Source organism: Seriola dumerili, unplaced genomic scaffold (genome assembly GCF_002260705.1).
Source record: "Seriola dumerili isolate Sdu_G_001 unplaced genomic scaffold, Sdu_1.0 BDQW01000018.1, whole genome shotgun sequence".
Lineage (NCBI taxonomy): Eukaryota > Metazoa > Chordata > Actinopteri > Carangiformes > Carangidae > Seriola > Seriola dumerili.
This window is the reverse complement of record NW_019174273.1, coordinates 524,922-542,713: the sequence shown is the minus strand read 5'-3', so window position 1 is coordinate 542,713 and position 17,792 is coordinate 524,922. Positions and strand designations below refer to the sequence as shown.

Below are 17,792 nucleotides of genomic sequence, written 5' to 3'. Positions count from 1 at the left end.
TTAAGTACTCAGTCCACATCAGACCAGGTCAAGATGAAAAATAACTTTTTGGACTACATTAACAGAGAGAGCCTGAAGACTGATTAAAATGCATAAAAGGTTAATTTCAGACAGGAGTTTTTAAACTAGACCTGGTTCATTGTTTGGGTTTAAAAACAGTGAAATCACCAGAGAACTCTAGCAAATATTTTGGAATCAATTATTAAAATTGTTGCCAATTAACTTCCTGTCAGTCAACTGATTGACTAATCAAATACTCACTTCTGCTCCAGGGTCAGCGCTGGTTGGTTTCTGGGTGCCTGGGGAAATTATAACACTGCCATGCCATGTACATGTATAGTGGAGGTCAATATGGCCCCAAAAACACATTTATACCCCCCTGCCCCCTGGGCGGTTTATCTGGTCAGGGCTGCATTATGGGTAATGAAGGCCCCATGTTTTGATAAGAAAGAGGAATGCATTGAATTAAACAAATACATTATCTCTGGTTCTGCTGCGATACTTTTTAGAAAAACTGAAATAATTAATTAATTAAATAATTGCTTTATCATGCTTTACTAATCAAATTTGTACATTATTCCTTTATTTTGGCCTAAAAATTTAACTTCACTGGTGTGTAGTCTAAATCGGACCAACCGTCTAAATAAAGTTAAACTAAAATGCATCAGAATTGTGCAGTAAACATGTCAAATGGTTAAATTTCCAAGTAATAACCAAAACAAGGAAAAACAGAAAAAGATGCACAGAAAACCATATTTTCACATGAAAAACTTCATTTAGTGACTCATATATTGATAATCATATATAACTTTTTCATTTATTCCTTGACACACGCTTCCATCTGGTGGCTGAGGTCGCTCACTGCAGCTTGTTGTTGAGTCTGGGCTGCATCCTGAAAACATGGCGTCCGTGTGAGAGCGCATGAAGACATTCGGCTTGTTGTTGTTATAAACTAAGGAGGACACAGCTGACAAGACACCAGTTCATACGGGGCCACAGTGTGAATATTTCATATTCCAGTTCAGGTAAGATCATCCTCCTTCCCCCTCAGCGTTTCTTCCAGGTGAATTTCCTTCTCGCTCCCTCCTGTCCTGGCTTCTTCCTCTCCCTCACTCTGGGGTCAGGGGTCAACAGACCAGCTGGAAAACAATAGAGAGAGATGAAATGGATGGATGAAGGATGAAATCATGAGACAAAGTGGTAATGATGATGTCATGTCCATCCTGTTGGAATGCACTACTGCACCCAATTCGTCCATATTCACCTCTGAGCTGCTTTCTGAATAAATGAGCTTTGATATTGTTTGTTTCGATGTTCTGTTCTGCTGCATCTCAGACTGTCACTGTGTTATTTATTTCTTTTTGTATAGGGGCCTCTTGTGGTTTCACCTACATTGCCTGCAGTTCTTCTTTCTTGTCATCTTTCAACTAAGCCTCACCTCAACCTGAACTTCAGCTGCAGAACTTTTTATCCCTGAACTTGTCATAATACATCAGAACAACAGTACATCAACCGAGCAGTACGTTAGACAGGGAACAACCTGTTCAGCAGAGAACAAACAAGCCTGAAAAAAAAGTAAACAGTTGGAACTGTATCTGACTCCTATCTTAGCTATTTACAAAGTGTTCATATTGAGATTTTACAACATACATAATACATCACATTCATTTAATATATACAGTATATTAGTCAATGTTGTATAAGAGCTTAATCAGTTTTTTTCAATCTGTTCAAGCTTAAATCTCCAAATTTCCCAAAATCAACTTCTTTTAAATTCAAGGATATGAATCATTTACTGTGGGTGTGGCTTGTGACTATAAATGTGAGACCTGATTTGCTTACAGCAAACCTGAATGTTAGGAAACAGTGTGAATTTAACATTTTTCATTCATTGCAAATGTTCCTGTCTTCAAAATGACACGCTGTACTTTGTTCTGTGGCTGTGTTTTAACTGTGAGGGGCTGCTCCACTGCGTTGGATGGATTCAAGTCTTTGCAAGTGCTTCTAAGCAATGAAATTAATCTAAAAACAGGTGGTTTGCTGGCTGGGGAAAAGTATCAGTAGAAGTGTTGATGTACATGATTTGTAGTAAATTGGTCTAAACATGCAAAACAAAGTATGATCTATGTGACTCCCCCCACCTTGTCTCATGATCTCCATGTCCCCCTCTGCCAGGAAGCTGAGCAGGGCACGGGAGATGGCGAGTCGCAGCGCCCCCGCCTGGCTGGACCTGCCACCGCCGCTCACGGTGCACTCCAGGTCGAAGCGTCCCAGCATGCCCATGAACTGGAGCGGGAACATCAGCTGCTCCCTGAAGGCGGAGAGATGAGGAATAAAAAAAAAAAAAAAAAGAAGAGGAAAGAAGAAAATGACCAGGAGATAATAAAAAAAAAGGAGGTGAAAGAATGAAATGTGGTTGAATAGGCAGAGCAGGAGTGTGTGCTATTTAACAGATAGTGGTATCAACGGCAGAGGCTTAGCTAATTTAATGTCTGGTTGGGTGACTTTTCAGACAAGCACAGAGGATCCAGGACTGTGAAAAGCTTTCTCTTACAATCTCACCACCACATATTACAGAGTAACTTCTGACTCAGCAGGAATAGGATAAGGTAGAGAACGTGTGCATGTGCGTGTGTGTGTGTGTGTGTGTGTGTGTGTGTGTGTGTGTGTGTGAGAAAAAGAAAGTGTCTGTGTTCTGGATGGCGTCTCAGGCTGAATGGCCTATGGCTGCTGACAAAGTCAATTGTCAACTCTCTGCTCCAATTACAGCCCATCCTCACACTGCATGACAACACCAGCTCTGGACATTCACTCACACACTCACACACACACACACGTACGTACACACACACACACAATCACTCAACTGTGTAATTAACTTACTACAAGGAGATAAATAAAAAACGAGGCGATGCTGTGAAGAGTGAAAAAGCTGCTTTTTAATTTTTTTGGGGAGAGGGGGAGTAAAACACATCACGGCTTGCATTTTAAGGGAAATGGTGTCTGTGAATGAAGCGGCAGAGTGTGATGTGATGTGGAAAAGGTTTATTTGTTCAGCGGCTCTCCTACCTGTCCTGTAGCACGGAGAAGTAGTGGAGGTAGTCTCGGCCGTTGATGGTGACGCGCCCGGAGCCGCAGTCTCGGAGAACGACAGAGGAGCTCGATGTCTTCCTACGGCCTGAGAATAAACACACACACACACACACACACACAACTTTACCTCCTTGTTTTTATCATATACAACTCACAGTGGCTGAAAGATTTGTCAAATGTTTAAATGTCTCACATTAAAGCTGAGCTTTAAGTGGCGATACCAGCATAACATCAATAAAGTTTTTGCTCTTTAAACCTAAATTTCTCATGTTTGGTGGACAAGAGGAAAACCAAATTTACCCTGTCTTTTCTTTTTAGACCCTGGACATCATTTCTATAGTTTGATGACATGGCAAGAAACAGGTCCACCTCCATTTTCTTTTCCAAATACACTTGACTAAGCTGGGAATTTGTTTACAGCCTGACTGCTCATTTCTCCTGTAGCCACCCTTCTTTTTATCACCTGACCCAGTCTCCAGATCTCAAAAATTAACTTTCAGCTTGTTTAACAGACTCAAACAGGCCTGGAGAAGAATGAGTTTGTTAAAAACTGACTGACATTGTGGGCTGTGGTACTTTAAACCACATAAAAAAAATCTCTGCAGGTTTCCAAACATTTTTCAAGAGCTAATGTCCAGGCCTTTCTGAACTTGAGGACATAAAGATGTGACATGGAAGATCTCCAGTCAGCGTCAGATGTGACAAGAATTACATTTCAGCAAATGTGGAAAATTTCAGTGAGTTGGGATGTGAATTCTAGAGCCGTCTACCCTCTGCTGTGCTGAAGGCCACGCCTCTGTCATCCCTCTCCAGAGGTGGCACCATTTGGCTCTTGGACTGAGCCTCCAGTTGCCGGCGGTAACGCAGGACAAACTCCTCCTCCATGGCGCAGTAGGGCATGGACAGCAGGCGCTCCATCAGCTGGATGAAGTGATTGTACTGAGGATAACATCACACACGTGTCAAAAGCTTCATCTTCCTCCATCAGAGAAGGAGAGGAAGAGGAGGATGAGAGGAAACAAAGTCTGCTCTTACATCGTGAGTCGAGATGGTCTCCACCAGCAACGTCTCCACTTCCTCCTTTGTGAGCCACCGGCTTGTGCCTAGAGAGCTGAAGGAGAGAGACGCAGCACTATTTTCATTTCTCCTTATGGTGATTCCTTGCTTTCATTTTCTGAGACTTCAAACTGCCTTCATCTGAATCCTTTAAACAGTTTTCAAATCTATTACTGGATTCAAGTGGCTCTCTAAACATTTAAACACCTTATGAAGAGAGTTCCTATTTAGCCGTCTTTCATCACGAGTAGTTAAGAGTCACCATAACTGTACTTTCAAAGTAAATATTTAATAAAAGATCATTTTATTCCACTTGACACAAAATACGGCAAAACACCAAAGTTCCTGCTTGGATTGCGAAAAAGTTTTCATTTAAATCCATGAATTTTTGTTATCTTGTTACTCTTGTTATCATTCCCATCTGACATGACTTGATGATCAAAACTGTTCCCAAAATTCTGAAGTGTAAAAAAAACATGTCTTTCTCTACTTACATCTGCTTGGCATTCTCGGTGAAGAGTCCTTTGGCTCTCAGATGATCTTGGTACTTCTCCAACTTCTGGATTTTGTCGTACATTTCCTGAAATCCACCAACGACGACAACAACATTAAGGATAACTGTGAAAGATGTGCATGTTCAAAACGCTGTAAGCTCATTGTGCCTGAATGGAAGTAAATCCCTGCAGCCAGAAGAGAGGAGGCTGCTATAACAGCAGATAAATATCCATGGTTTTGGAAAATTAAATGTTCAACTATGACATATGAGTGTAATCTTCAGCTGTCCACATACTTTTGGCCACACACAAAACAAATGGCCTGACATACTCCAGTTTTAGCCCCTGATACATCTGATTAAATAAAGAGTGAAAACAAGTTGAACAAAATCATTAGTTGCATTTTCCCTAACATTTACTGACTGTAAGAAGTAACTGAATCAATCCGAGGCTCATGCTTCAACTTTTCACACACACACACTGGTGGTTGATAATCAAAATATTTGCAGCATTTACACTGGGGAGTGTGTACAGTTATAGTACAGGAGTCCCATTCTCTTTGTACTGTAGGAAAGTTCATCTTCTGTGAAATGACTCAACAAAACCCTGAAATATTCTGCTGTACAGATGATCAAAAACCAGAACAGCTGTCTGAAGTTTGCAAAGACCCTTTAATTAGTTTCTATTTTGATTTCTCCAGTATCAAATAGGAGATTGTTTCTGCCTGTCATTTGTGAATCTTATTGTAAACAATAAGGTTTGATTGTGAACAAATGTGCAAGTTACTTTGGTGGGGGTTGGTGAGGGTGGGGGGGGTGGGGGGGGCATGCTGGTCACGTCCCTGAGGCAGACACCCCCACCTCAGCCGCCCTGCGCCTGGGTGAGAACTCATTTCCCCGTCAATTATTCACCAGATGTTTGTTTAATTCCTTCTTGATAGAGTGTGCCTAATCCGCTGCCACTCCGACCAGCGACAGAGGGGTACGGGGGGGGAGGAGGAGCAGGAGGAGGAGGGTGGGGGGCACCAAAAAAGCAAACATCAAGCAAAAACCAATTTTCTTTGCAAGAAAAAAAAAAAACAAAAAAAAAAAAAACACGTAATAGAAAATCAGAAAAAAAGAGAAGGCAGGAGGAGGTGGAGGAGGGGGCTTGGATAAGGGGCTTGCGTTACACGTTTGCAAACACTGGGCCCTACAATGGCGAGGAATAATTCGCATGGATTGGCCGGATGAAAGGAGGAGAGGGCCAGTATCTGGATACGTTTTAGTCGAGGCTGTTACGGAGACCGACAGCTAGAGCTCCACTCTTTCTTTTCAATAAGTGGTTCTTCATATGCATGGCAACACCTTCAAGTTCACAGCTTTAGCTATGAGAGGAAAAGGAATATAGTCAAACATTTAAATTGCACTAAGTTAGCCAAAACGTAATGATAAAGGATGAAAATGAAGGAACATCTCCCCCCCCTGAGGACTGGGTGTTTATTTCATATGCAGGTTTAGATGAAGTTAAAGTGACGGGTGAGACGTGCGATGGGTGGGTGTTTTTTCACGTCCCCCGCGGTTGTGGCCATAAAGGGCTCAGTGGAGCGGTGAGCAGGTTAATGCACCACGCTGGCTGAGCCCAACAACAGCCAGAGCTGCACACGCCACTGCCCCCTCCTGGCAACACTCCTGAGGTGTGTGGAGACAAGATGGGGGGAGGGAACAAGGGGAGGAAAAAACAGGGAGAGGAGGAAACAAGAGGAGAGGGAGAAAAAAAAAAACGAGTGTGATTGAGGCTGCGATCATGCAGACAGGCAGCTCGAGCTCTCAGACATGTCTGACATACCTATTTAAACCAGCAGCAGGGGGTGTAGATTGTGGCTCCAGGGCACAATGGTGTGTGCGTGTGTGTGTGTGTGTGTGTGTGTATAAGACGTGTGACCAATATCCAGATATCATACCTCTGTGTTTTAGATACAGACACATCTATTGTCTACGAAACGTCTTTCAACAAGGTCAGCAGCTGACAGACAGGAAGCAAACAGCTGAGTATGAAAACAACAGAGGATGGAGGAAGAGGAGGAGGTCTGCGCAGAGGTGGGGAGCAGTGTGAATCACCCACTCTGCCCCACCTCACTTCCCTTTCAAATCCCCGTGGAGTCACTGCTCCCTGTGGCGGGACAAAGCCTGACAAGCCAGACGTGCCACACCTCAGACACGATTTTCAACATGGACACAAAAACATGGAGGTTTACAAATATTCTTTTTCTTTCTCTCCATCTCAACCGACAACTGAATTATTTTTTTTTTTTGCTTGTTTATGAAATTGTTTGCTAGCTTGTTTTCTTACTTTCCTTATGTTTCCTTGTTTATCAATTAAACATCTAAAATGGCGGTGTTAGATTTTTGGTGCCCCCTGTTGGCTTCCCTACTACCAACTTTAAGTGTCATTCATTAGAATAAAGAAAAAACTATTTAAAATCCTATAAATGTATGGATTTATATACTCAAAGACTTACAAACAGCTTTTCTATTAGCTGCCATCTCATGTTGTTCTCTGTCAGTATCGCAGTTTCCCTGAAACGGTAGAAATTCTGCAAAGTTCAGACAGCTGCAGGGATTTGGTTCATTATCAGGGAAGAAATGGTGGATGGATACTGACCATGTTTAAACACAGACTAAGTCTCATTTAGATATTCTAATAAAGATATTGCTTCATAATATTCCCAGCAGGAGTGGCACCAACCATACAGGACGTCTGAGGCTGTTACCAATGTCAATATCTGAGAGTTTGAAAATATAATATCAGCCAATATTCAAATTTTAAGGATCTCATTATTTTTTTTATTCTTTATTACAAATGTGGACTTAAAAGTCAGCTCCTCTTCTAAATGATCCAGTTTGTGCATGTGGATGAAGTCTGAGATTTAAAGAGATCAATAAAGAGGCTATTATTGTATGAAGCTATTCTTCTCAGCTGCTTTGACTCTTTGAACTGAATCATGTCCATAACCAGACTCTAGGACGCTCATTTTAAGACACTAAGTGTGACATTTTAAAGTTGAAACATGAAGTCATCAGTGTTTCCTAGTGGACAAACTGTCTTTAAAACATTCTGCTTGACAGTTGCTGTTTGGACCCAGACTGAGAAAGTGAGAATAAACTTCACCACCTCAGGAGCACAGGTAGACACAGGTATTCTCCAGTGATTCACCTGTCAAGACAGACCACCTTTGAACTCTCTGTCCCGCTCGCCTGACTCCTCCTCCCTCTGTCTCACTTCCCTCTAATCTCCCACCGCTCTATTCAGCTGTGTGGAAAAGAGGATCTGATGTGGCCTCTCCTCGGGGGGACAGCGCAGCCTTCTCTCAACTCACTGAATAGGATATGACCCGAGGGGTGCAGGAGGCAGGGATGGGGAGGGAGTGGCAGGTGAGGAAGAACTGAGGATTCTGAGCTGGATGAAGATTTACCTCCACCTCACATAAAAACCTGACAGTGTCTGCAGTACTCACATGCATCAGGGAGTAGTAGGACTGTTTGCCGGTGTAAAACAGGTAGTGGAAAGGCCGTCCGTCTGCTCCCCACTGGACAGCTTTAAAAACAGGACACATGATCATTTTAGAAGCAGTTCCCACTCATTTACAGTAACCAAAAAAGTAATCAGATGCACAGATGACATACCTCTCTGCTTTGGAAATATTTCCTCTGGATGCTGGAAGTGAAAACAGAGGGAAAAAGCAAGGACAATTAAAGCCATCCTGCCCCAGTGAGCAGTAAATAAATAAAGAGTGAAGCTGAAGTTGGTGAAATGACCTCCAAATCTATTTCTCATCCTTAAAGATTCACTTCGCATCAGCAGGTCCTGTCATCCCATGAAATGGTTGTTGCTTAAACCGCAAGCAAATATGAGCATGGATAAGAATTTGAGATCTATTTAATATCACTGCATTCATCTATTTATGTTATTATTCATCAACTGACTCCTTCATTTGCATGTCATTTTATATTAAACTATAAAAACCATCAAATAACAGGTTTTGGAAGAGTGTGCGTATCAAATGTGAATGATTTAACCATTTAGTGAGTTTTATTTCTCAGATTTAAAGAAAAAAAACAAGCAAACATTTGATAAAAGTCCATATAAAACATGTTTCTATCTCTTTCTTTCATTATCTTGAGGTCCTTTAGGCCCACTGGGGGTCCTTAAGCTCACGCTGGAAACCACTGCCCAAGAGATTGAAAATGCTTTATGCAAAAAGCAAGGAAAGGAAATGATTCAGTGACAATTTCTTGTCCAGTTTTAGACCTGTGACACCAACCAATAACAATTACATCAGTTTGACATGACTTTGTATCATAAAAACGAATCATTTACAGCCTTTAAACTCGAACATCAGCTAAACACATGAAAGGAAAGTTAAGTTTAGATGAGTCTAACCCACACAGACGTACCTTCATGAGGGGCTGGGCTTTCTTGTCAAACAGGCTGGAGGGGAAGAGGTAGGCGATACTCCTCTGTGGGTGAGAGAGGAAATAAATTAATAAATAAATTAAAGGTAGAAGAAATGGCAGTTTGAGAGATGCACTGATGGCAGATTATGACAATGCTGACACGTCCCAACAACAGAGGTCACACCAGCGGACAACACTGAAAGTGACAGAAGAGAAGAGGCACAAGCTGCTGGCGGGTTCAAGGAAAGGGGAACGTGTATATGTGTGTGTGTGTGTGTGTGTGTGTGTTACTGTAGAGTTAGAGGAGAAAACAAGCAGAAAAAGGCACAAGTTTTTGGCTTTGTTGACAGTGAGCAGAGGACACTGTGGACGTCCAACAGTTCACTCCAAGTTCATCCTCTGCTGCTGTGCGTGTGTGTGCGTGTGTGTGTGTGTCCGTGTTATTAGCAGGGCTACAGATGGCACTGTAAATGTGTGTGAGCAAGGAGAGGGAGACAGGAAGTGTGTTGGCCCCGCCACACTCATCAAGACAGTCTGTTCATCTCTCTCTCTCTCTTTCTCTCCGTCCTCCATCCTACCATCTCTCCACTCCTCTTCTTCTTCTTTCCTCTTTTCCTCCTCTCTGTCGCTTCAATTAGTGAGGCAGCAGGTGCTGCACAGAGGGAGCAGGTTGCTGCCTTTAAGGTTGTCAGAACGACAGAAAGCAGGGAGAAAAGGACTGAATAAGTGTGTGTGTGTGTGTGTGTGTGTGTGTGTGTGTGTGTGTGTGTGTGTGTGTGTGTGTGTGTGGTGGGAAGAGGAAGACAATTGAGGAGAAGTTAAAGGGTAAGAGGAGAAGAGGAAAAGGGAACGACAGGCAGAGAGGAGCAGGGAACAGATGAAGACACACCTGTGCGTCCCCTGAGCCTCAGTACAATATGGCAGAGATCCCCGAGGGGCAAAGACTGAGTGACAGAGGAAGAAAGAGGAAGAGCGACAGTCGAACCGACACCCATATAACTGAGCAGAGCCTCAGCGCAGGAGGGTGTCCGATTTTACAAATTTCACCGACATGGTGAAATCAATCATGCTAAATTTTGAACACGCAGGACGACACGTTTGAAACCGTCTTCTTTTATCGTCTCGTCTGCGTCTCTGAAAACTTGGCAAAGGGTCGGCAGCTCTCCCATCTCCTGACTGAACGAGTGGGATAAAAAGCTTCAACAGGCCAGCAGGCTAACCTCACTTCCTATCATGTCTTTATGTAGAACTGTACTGTAGAAAGTAGAAATGAAACTGTGGTGAGATGACAATAAAGGCCCTTGTGTCCTTGTTTTATAGAACTATAAGTTATAGGTCCAACAAAAAGCTCTCACTATTTTCTATAATTTCAAACATAAAACGATTAATCAGTCAATCTAAATAATAAATGACTAACTAATTAACAATGAAAATCTTTTGCTGTAGCCTTGATTTCTATGTTTATGCAGAGGTTACTCTGCTGTTACTCTGACACAAGATAGTTTATAACAGCACAACTAGCGATTATTGTCATTGTTGATTAATGGATTAATCATTTACTAACACGTCAGAAAACAGTAGAAAACAGCTATGAAATTGTGTGTTTTAAAAACCCAAAGGTATTCAGTTTACAACACAGAAAAAGCAGAAAACTATCTCATTTGAGAACTGAAATGGTTAAGAAATGATCAAAACTGTTATGGATTTATTCTTTCAATCAAATGATCAGATTTGGTGCTAGTTAAAAAAAGCTGAATGGAGGCTCAAAAAATTGTTGGCTACTAGAATACGAACAGATGGTGCTGCCATAAGTCAGACAAAAAGCTATTTTATGATATATATTCAAAGTTTTTGAAAGTCATGTATATTTCACAATTTTGTTTTCAAAGATTAAACATTCGCAACAGCTATTTATGTCTTTTCTAGGTCTGTGGCAAATATCCAGTGTTAAATGACACCCCCCTGACTGTAAACATCCTTTTGATTATTCCTGGGTCTTTATCACCGTCACACCTGAAGAGACTGGACTCCACACCAAGGCGGAGGGATTTATCAGGTGCCCCGCTCTGCACCTCTCCAGTCCTCCCAAATTTTCCTCCTTGCCTCCACACAGCCAAGTTTGGGCTGTTAGCCGTCACTTTGGCTTTCACAGCCTGGCGCCAACTGCTGTCTTCATTACATGTGAGGGACACTGGGGAGCCAGTGAGGGGAGAGTGGGAAATCAAGCTAAATGGTTGGAGCAGTGAGGGCTAATGTATTGCCAAAATCTCAAATGAGCATTGGGTGTGTGTTTGAGGGTGTTGCTAATATCCCTGACGCAGCGAATTAGCAAGAGGTGGCCCCACCTCCCTGATGCTGGTGGAGTCTACTGGTGCTAATGATGACGATGATGTGAAGAGAGCAGAGCTTTAAAACAAAACACCTCTCCAGACTGAAAGGTGGAAGTTAATCAGTGTTTAAAATGCTTATATGCTTGTGGATTCGGATTTTTGTCTCACGAGGGGGAGATGAATGTGGACACACACGTAGGCAGTACAACTGACTGTCAAAATAAAGTAGAGAAAACTGTATACCTGTTATTAAAACCTGTTTGTAAGCCTGTTTATAAGTGCAGATCCAAAGACTGAGCAAAAACTCTACTACCTTGCAGCAGAAATTCAGAGGTTTAAAGAAGGGCATGGTGAGAGGATAATCACTGGACTGAATATCCTGAGGAGCTGTCAAGCACAAATTCCCACCTGTCAACAACAACTGCTGAGGCGCTACTATTATGTGGAATATGGCAGAAAAATAATGTAAACTGCTAAACAGTTTTAACAGACAGCCACAGTGAGACTTCTAATCACCATAAAAACTCATTTTTACCAACAAATTCCATGAAAAACCAAAACCAACAAGTCCACATCTCAAATCGTGTATCACTCAGCCCCAAACACATTGGCTCATACCAAAGACTTTAACACTTAAAGTAACAATACATTTTTATGACATTTTTAAAAAGGCTCAGTAATTTCCTAAATCAGTAGGACACTTTGTTTTTTAGCAAACGTTCCAAAAACAGAGAACATAGTAAATAATTTGTTGGGGGACTATTTTCAGCAGTGGATAAATCCACATTCGATGCTCTTGTGAGTATTTACAGAACCAGGATGGTGTGAGTGGGAATAAACAACAGTGTAAGTGTTCATGGTTATGAGGGAACATGTCAGCCAGTGCAACAGTCTGGCTTACTGATGTGCTACAGCTTGAGGAATTAGAATAGAATAGTGTTTAAAACATATAACCAGCCATCAAATCATTTTAACTAGTGAAAAAAGGCATATCTAGAATTTTGTACCTCCTTAACTCATATTAGAGCCAATGAAATTTAAGATAAACACTGAAAAACCTAAAAACTAAACTGGAGCTGCAAAACAGGTCTGCACAAGCCAGTGGGTGCATGGAAGACACAGACAGACACACACACACATAGCAGTATTTGCATGTGTGCAGTAAAGCGCACTGCACTCACATCTATGTCCTCCTGCGTGAAGTTCTCCGGGTCTTCTCCCATTATGTTGGCCAGGTGCCGTTTCCCGATGTTGAACTCTTCCACCTGCTTCTCAATATACTCCGCCGTGTACTTCTTCGGTCCTGCAGCCGCCAGGTTCTTTCGGTGGAGGGCAGAGCTCACACATATCTGCCTGCTCAGGACCTGGAGAGGAGGTTAAGCGATGTTATTATGACATATGTAGTTAGCTAAACTGCATCACCATGCTATATATCTTGAGCAACGAAAACAACAAAACCATAGCCGAACTGTTGTTAGGGTTCAATGATCCATAGTAAGGTAAAACAAAATATATCACACTGTTATAAAACTAAATACGACGTTAGCAGACCTTTATTTAAAACATCCGTTAAGCTAGTTTCGGTCAGAAGAAGCTGCAGTAGGATGCTAACTCAAGGACGTCAGTGTTTTTGTCATTGTAATGAATTTATATCGAGTACACGTTTGTTTTAATTACAGGACCAGTTGGTTAATTAGAGACATTATCACACTGTACCTGCCGGCTCAGCTGCGACGTGACTGTGTTTATACTGGAGCAGCAATTCCCACATTTACCGAGGAACGAGCCCACGGTTCGCACACTGGACACCGCCATCTTTCCTGACAGCTCTGACGTCAGACACGGAAGTTGTTCCACGTCACGGGACACGTGACAAAACGTAATTTGTATTTTATGTTAAATTACACAAAATTTTGTGTTTAATGTGAAAATACAAATTACAATAAACATTTTGAAAATATAACCACAAAATTTCACAACCTCTTTACATTTTTAGTTGCTATATTAAAGCTCTTTTATGTCATGTAAATAAACAAGCTTTAGTGGACATAAACTTACTTTAACAATATTGTTTGGCTTCATTTTCAAAATCTATAATGAAAACCTGGTGTACAATAGACTATGTGGAACATTTTACAACTTTAATTCTAAAATAAATGTAGAAATGTTGCAGTCGAGTGCTTCTCAAAAGCTTCAATGTCTGTGTATGATGCTGTATTCAAGTTTGAGTTAAAGTGCTATATAACAAATACAAAATGAACTCATACCAAATCCCGAGCCATCATAAACAACTGCTTTTCTACTACTTGTCACTAAATGGCAAAGAGTTTGTTTTCTTTTCATATTTAGTGCATTCAGAAAAGAAATGGACTGGATAATTCAAGCCGCATGAACAGAATTGCGTAACCTGTCTGAAATGACAAATGAAACATAGAACATATAAAAGATTCCAACAAAGATCACACATTTCAAAACAACTGAGACATTGAATATAATGACTTACATAGGCTGCTTCAGTTACACAGCTTTTAAAAAAATCAGTCCACAACACATCACACAAGCCACAGCTCATTGGAAACGTGTGTTGTTCAGTATGATCATGAAAATCAAAACATGCTGGCCACATGGTGCAGCTACGAGCAAACTGCAGCACTAAAACTATTCCCCATGTCCTTTTTAGGTTGTAAATTAATAACAGCCATTGCTCAAATCTTAAATGCTGAAACAGCTTAATACTTGTTTGTCTTCAGGTAAAGAAATTACAAAAATCCACCTGTCAATTTCATTACTGTACCATCCAAAATGTGCAGAAAAACAATGGTGTGTTGACTGTTTAGGTGATATTGCATCATTTAGTAGACACATTTACCACTGGGGAGTTTGTTAGAAATTTAATGATAATTCTGGTTCCTATAATTGCACATCTTTAGTGTTTTTTCTTCCAACCTTTCAGGTTTTTACACGACATGATCACCATGTCCAGCGCCAGTTTTTTGCATGCAAACAACAACTATCTAAAACCACTTTGACCCCAGAGACCTACTTGTGAGGCTCTGACGCCCAGTTTAATGCAAACTGTATGTGAACATCTGCCTTCCATGCTAAATCAGAAACAAAAGGAGGGGCCACTGTAAATGTCACGCCACAGGATTTAAAGCAGCGGATCCACATGAGTTGTCAGAAATAACACAATTAAAAAAAAAATGCACAGTCACCGTCTGCCAAACAAGTTGGCAAGGATACACATAAAACAGATTGTTTTGCATATGTGGTGCAGTCGGTGCTGGGCAGCGCAGGCATGGATTAACACAACATTTTGTGTGGATTCCTTGAATAGATGAGCACAAGCTGCCACTTAAGCCAAACTTTATTGATAGGGATGAAAATAAGCTTCATTCCCCCAGGGAGCGTCACGCAGTAACATGTTTTGTACAACCACAGTTTTCCCATTGTTGATGTTGAGGAGCAGGAGGTTAAGTGATGTTTTACTGAGATGTATTTATGTGCTTTTTTAAAATATAGTTTAATATATTAAAGTTACTGAAGTAAGTTGAAGTAAACTAATGTCAAACACCATCATGCTCAAATAATTATGCGGCAAATGTATCTTTGTTCGATGTTTCCCTGAAAATATTAAAATGAAAAGTTCTTTTAAGATCTGACATGATAAGTCAAGCTACAAACTGCAGACTGTTACTATTCAAGGAAAATGACGTACCTCCAAATTTGGTGGATTTTTAGTGTTCCTTTATGGGTTAAGAAAATTCTTCTACTTCTTGAATAAACCATGAAAACACACATTGGATTGGCTGAAAAATGCTTTGTCAGAAACCTGAGAATATGACTACCGTCACAGCAGCAAGACTTTTTTTTTAATATAATGAATACATGTTTCAGTTGTTGGTTGATGTTGGGTATTAACACCTTCATGTATGAAAACACTGTCATAACTTTCCAGTGACCACCATCACATATGATATCCATATATAGGAATACGCACATGCAATGTGTTTTTCATTTATAATTCATGCAAACAGGACAGGAGAAATTCACCTCTGGTTATTGTGGTCCCATTTCTTCTCATAGTGTGTGTGTGTGTGTGTGTGTGTTTTCGGTACAGTAGTATGCTGTGTTTACAGATCAATGCTGTGTGTCTTCACTTAGATTACTTTGATAGAGTTGGAACAGGAACACGGGGAGATTAATCAAAGTGAAGGGGCACTGACTCCCGGCCCGTGCCAGTCGATATGGCCGCGTGGTTAATTTGCCCCGAGGAGGGCTGTCGTCAGGCAGATGATAAACAGTGTTTGCCCCGTTTTTAGCCACAAGCGTGCTCCTGCTCACCAAGAAAAATAGTTTCGACCCATGGTCTCTAATTCACAGTGGGGGGTGAGGGTTGGGACATTAATCATCCTTCTGCTGTGGTTCGTCTCTGACAGGCGAGCCACCGTGGGTGGATTGGGTGGAGATATTCATTTGGTGAGCTTACTGTGGACTCAGGTAAACCCTGCATTATACTGGAGCGACTTGACACTGTGAAGACTGTAAACTGGAGAATTAATTCATTTCACACATCATACTTTGTTAATGAGAAGATACACCTTGGTTAATGAGAACCAAACACTGCCAGTCGCTGTGAAAATGGTGAATTTGCACTGAAAACAGTGCTATGACGTGAAAGTAAAAGGATTTAATTTAGGGAACCTTATGGGCTTTTTTTTTCATGCATGGCATGTGCCATCAGTGTTTCATATGAGGCTGCAGCTCAGAGCCAGGCATTAGAGAGTTGGCTCTCATCCAACTGTTCCAACAGATCTCCATAAGGACAAGCAGGGATTCCAGCACCGTCTTGAAAAGGAAACGCCACAATAGGCGACACTGACCTCCTCTCAATTTGCCCCATCCCCAGATTGAGCAACATCCTTTTAATTGTAGGGCTAAAACAGCGATGGAGCAAGAAATAATGGAGGATATCGCACTGTGGAGCTGTGCCAAGTCCGCTCCTTCCCCCTCTTTCCCAGGGATGGAGTGCTGGAGAATTGAGGGCTTATAATGCCAGCGAGCTGAGGCTTTGCTCCAGTCATCATTTCCATGCTGCTTTACGCTGATTCCCTAATATCCTTAGCGCCTTGCGTAGGGATAAGCCCATCGTGCTGAAACATGGCTGTCATGCCTATAAACCGTTCACGGCTCTAAAGAATCCATTATGGTTGCTCCACAAACATGGGGACTCAAAGGGCCACTTTGCTCAAGCTCATTTACTCTTTTAAAGCATATTTATTTACCCCTTAATGCTGTGGTGGAAGGGATCTTCAATATACCACAATACATCACAGCAGGTTGTAGAAATGGTGTATTTAGGCGTAAGTGGTCATTTACACCATGAATCACACATCTTTAATATACTTTGCTGCATATTTTTTTTAAGGTGCACATGTTAATCTCGTACTGCATAGCATATACAGAACGGCATATGCATCCAATGACAAAAAGGAATAAAGACAGAGGTAAAAATCATAATTTAAAATATTTTCACTGATGAGTATCCAGATAAAAAAGTCTCAGGTTACATTAACAAATGAGGAAGTGGATAGATCATGTATTTGTTACAAGGACACAAAAGGAGTGGTGTTGTCCCTGTGTGGCTCAGCTCAGTCAGTGATTAAGTGTCGTCCTACCTCTGTTGGTTTTGGGGGATCCATTCCCTCGGCAGGTCAATGAGGAGCAGGGCACTAACACTGACAGGGTTTCAATTTCCGCTGGAGCCACCCATTCTGCAAAAGCACAGCCACAATACTGTAAAACACCGCATCCACTGAACAGTATATAACCCTGGTGCCTGCATGCCAAAACGGATGCACAGCAGAGCCGGTGCGAAAAACCAATGCGATTTAAAATCTGCTTTTCTGCATTCAAGGTGTAAGTTTCTCAGAATCCAGAAAATGTGTGAATGGAAAAAAGAACAGAATTATTCATATCCACCTGTTAACAATCATATCTTCACAACTCCTGTCTTCAGGTTCCTGCTCTGATCCAGACGGTGAGCAGAGAGTACAGTTTCGACCCAAGTCAGGCCGAGGGGACCGGGAGAGACCCGGGATCAGCAGAGGGAATGCCAGAGGTGTTGTAAGCTCCAACTGGAGGAAGTCTACTGCCACACACACACACACACACACACACAAACACATTTAATCAACACCATTTCTATACCTCTTACCATTTCCATTCACAGTGCAATTCCCGTTACAATTTATATTGTTATTCATATTCACATCCCCACATCTACTTCCATTGTCATTTCAAATCTTATTTCTGTATCTATTCTTTATCCCTATCTCTATTTTGTTTCATATTTCTATTCCCATTCATATTCCCTATTTTAT

The 17,792-nt window shown here is 41.5% G+C and overlaps 1 protein-coding gene across 1 annotated transcript; it reads right to left on the bottom strand.

Annotated features, from left to right (window-relative positions):
* Positions 1 to 546: 546 nt before the first annotated feature.
* mrps9 (mitochondrial ribosomal protein S9) lies at positions 547 to 13,234 on the bottom strand. Its single transcript, XM_022760646.1, has 11 exons — positions 13,126 to 13,234; positions 12,591 to 12,773; positions 9,080 to 9,142; positions 8,309 to 8,339; positions 8,140 to 8,219; positions 4,644 to 4,729; positions 4,129 to 4,204; positions 3,864 to 4,032; positions 3,070 to 3,178; positions 2,142 to 2,311; positions 547 to 1,139 (listed from the first exon to the last, which is right to left on the bottom strand). The coding sequence occupies exons 1-11, from the start codon at positions 13,222 to 13,224 to the stop codon at positions 1,048 to 1,050; spliced, it is 1,158 nt and encodes a 385-aa protein (XP_022616367.1). The 5' UTR covers positions 13,225 to 13,234; the 3' UTR covers positions 547 to 1,047.
* Positions 13,235 to 17,792: the final 4,558 nt, after the last annotated feature.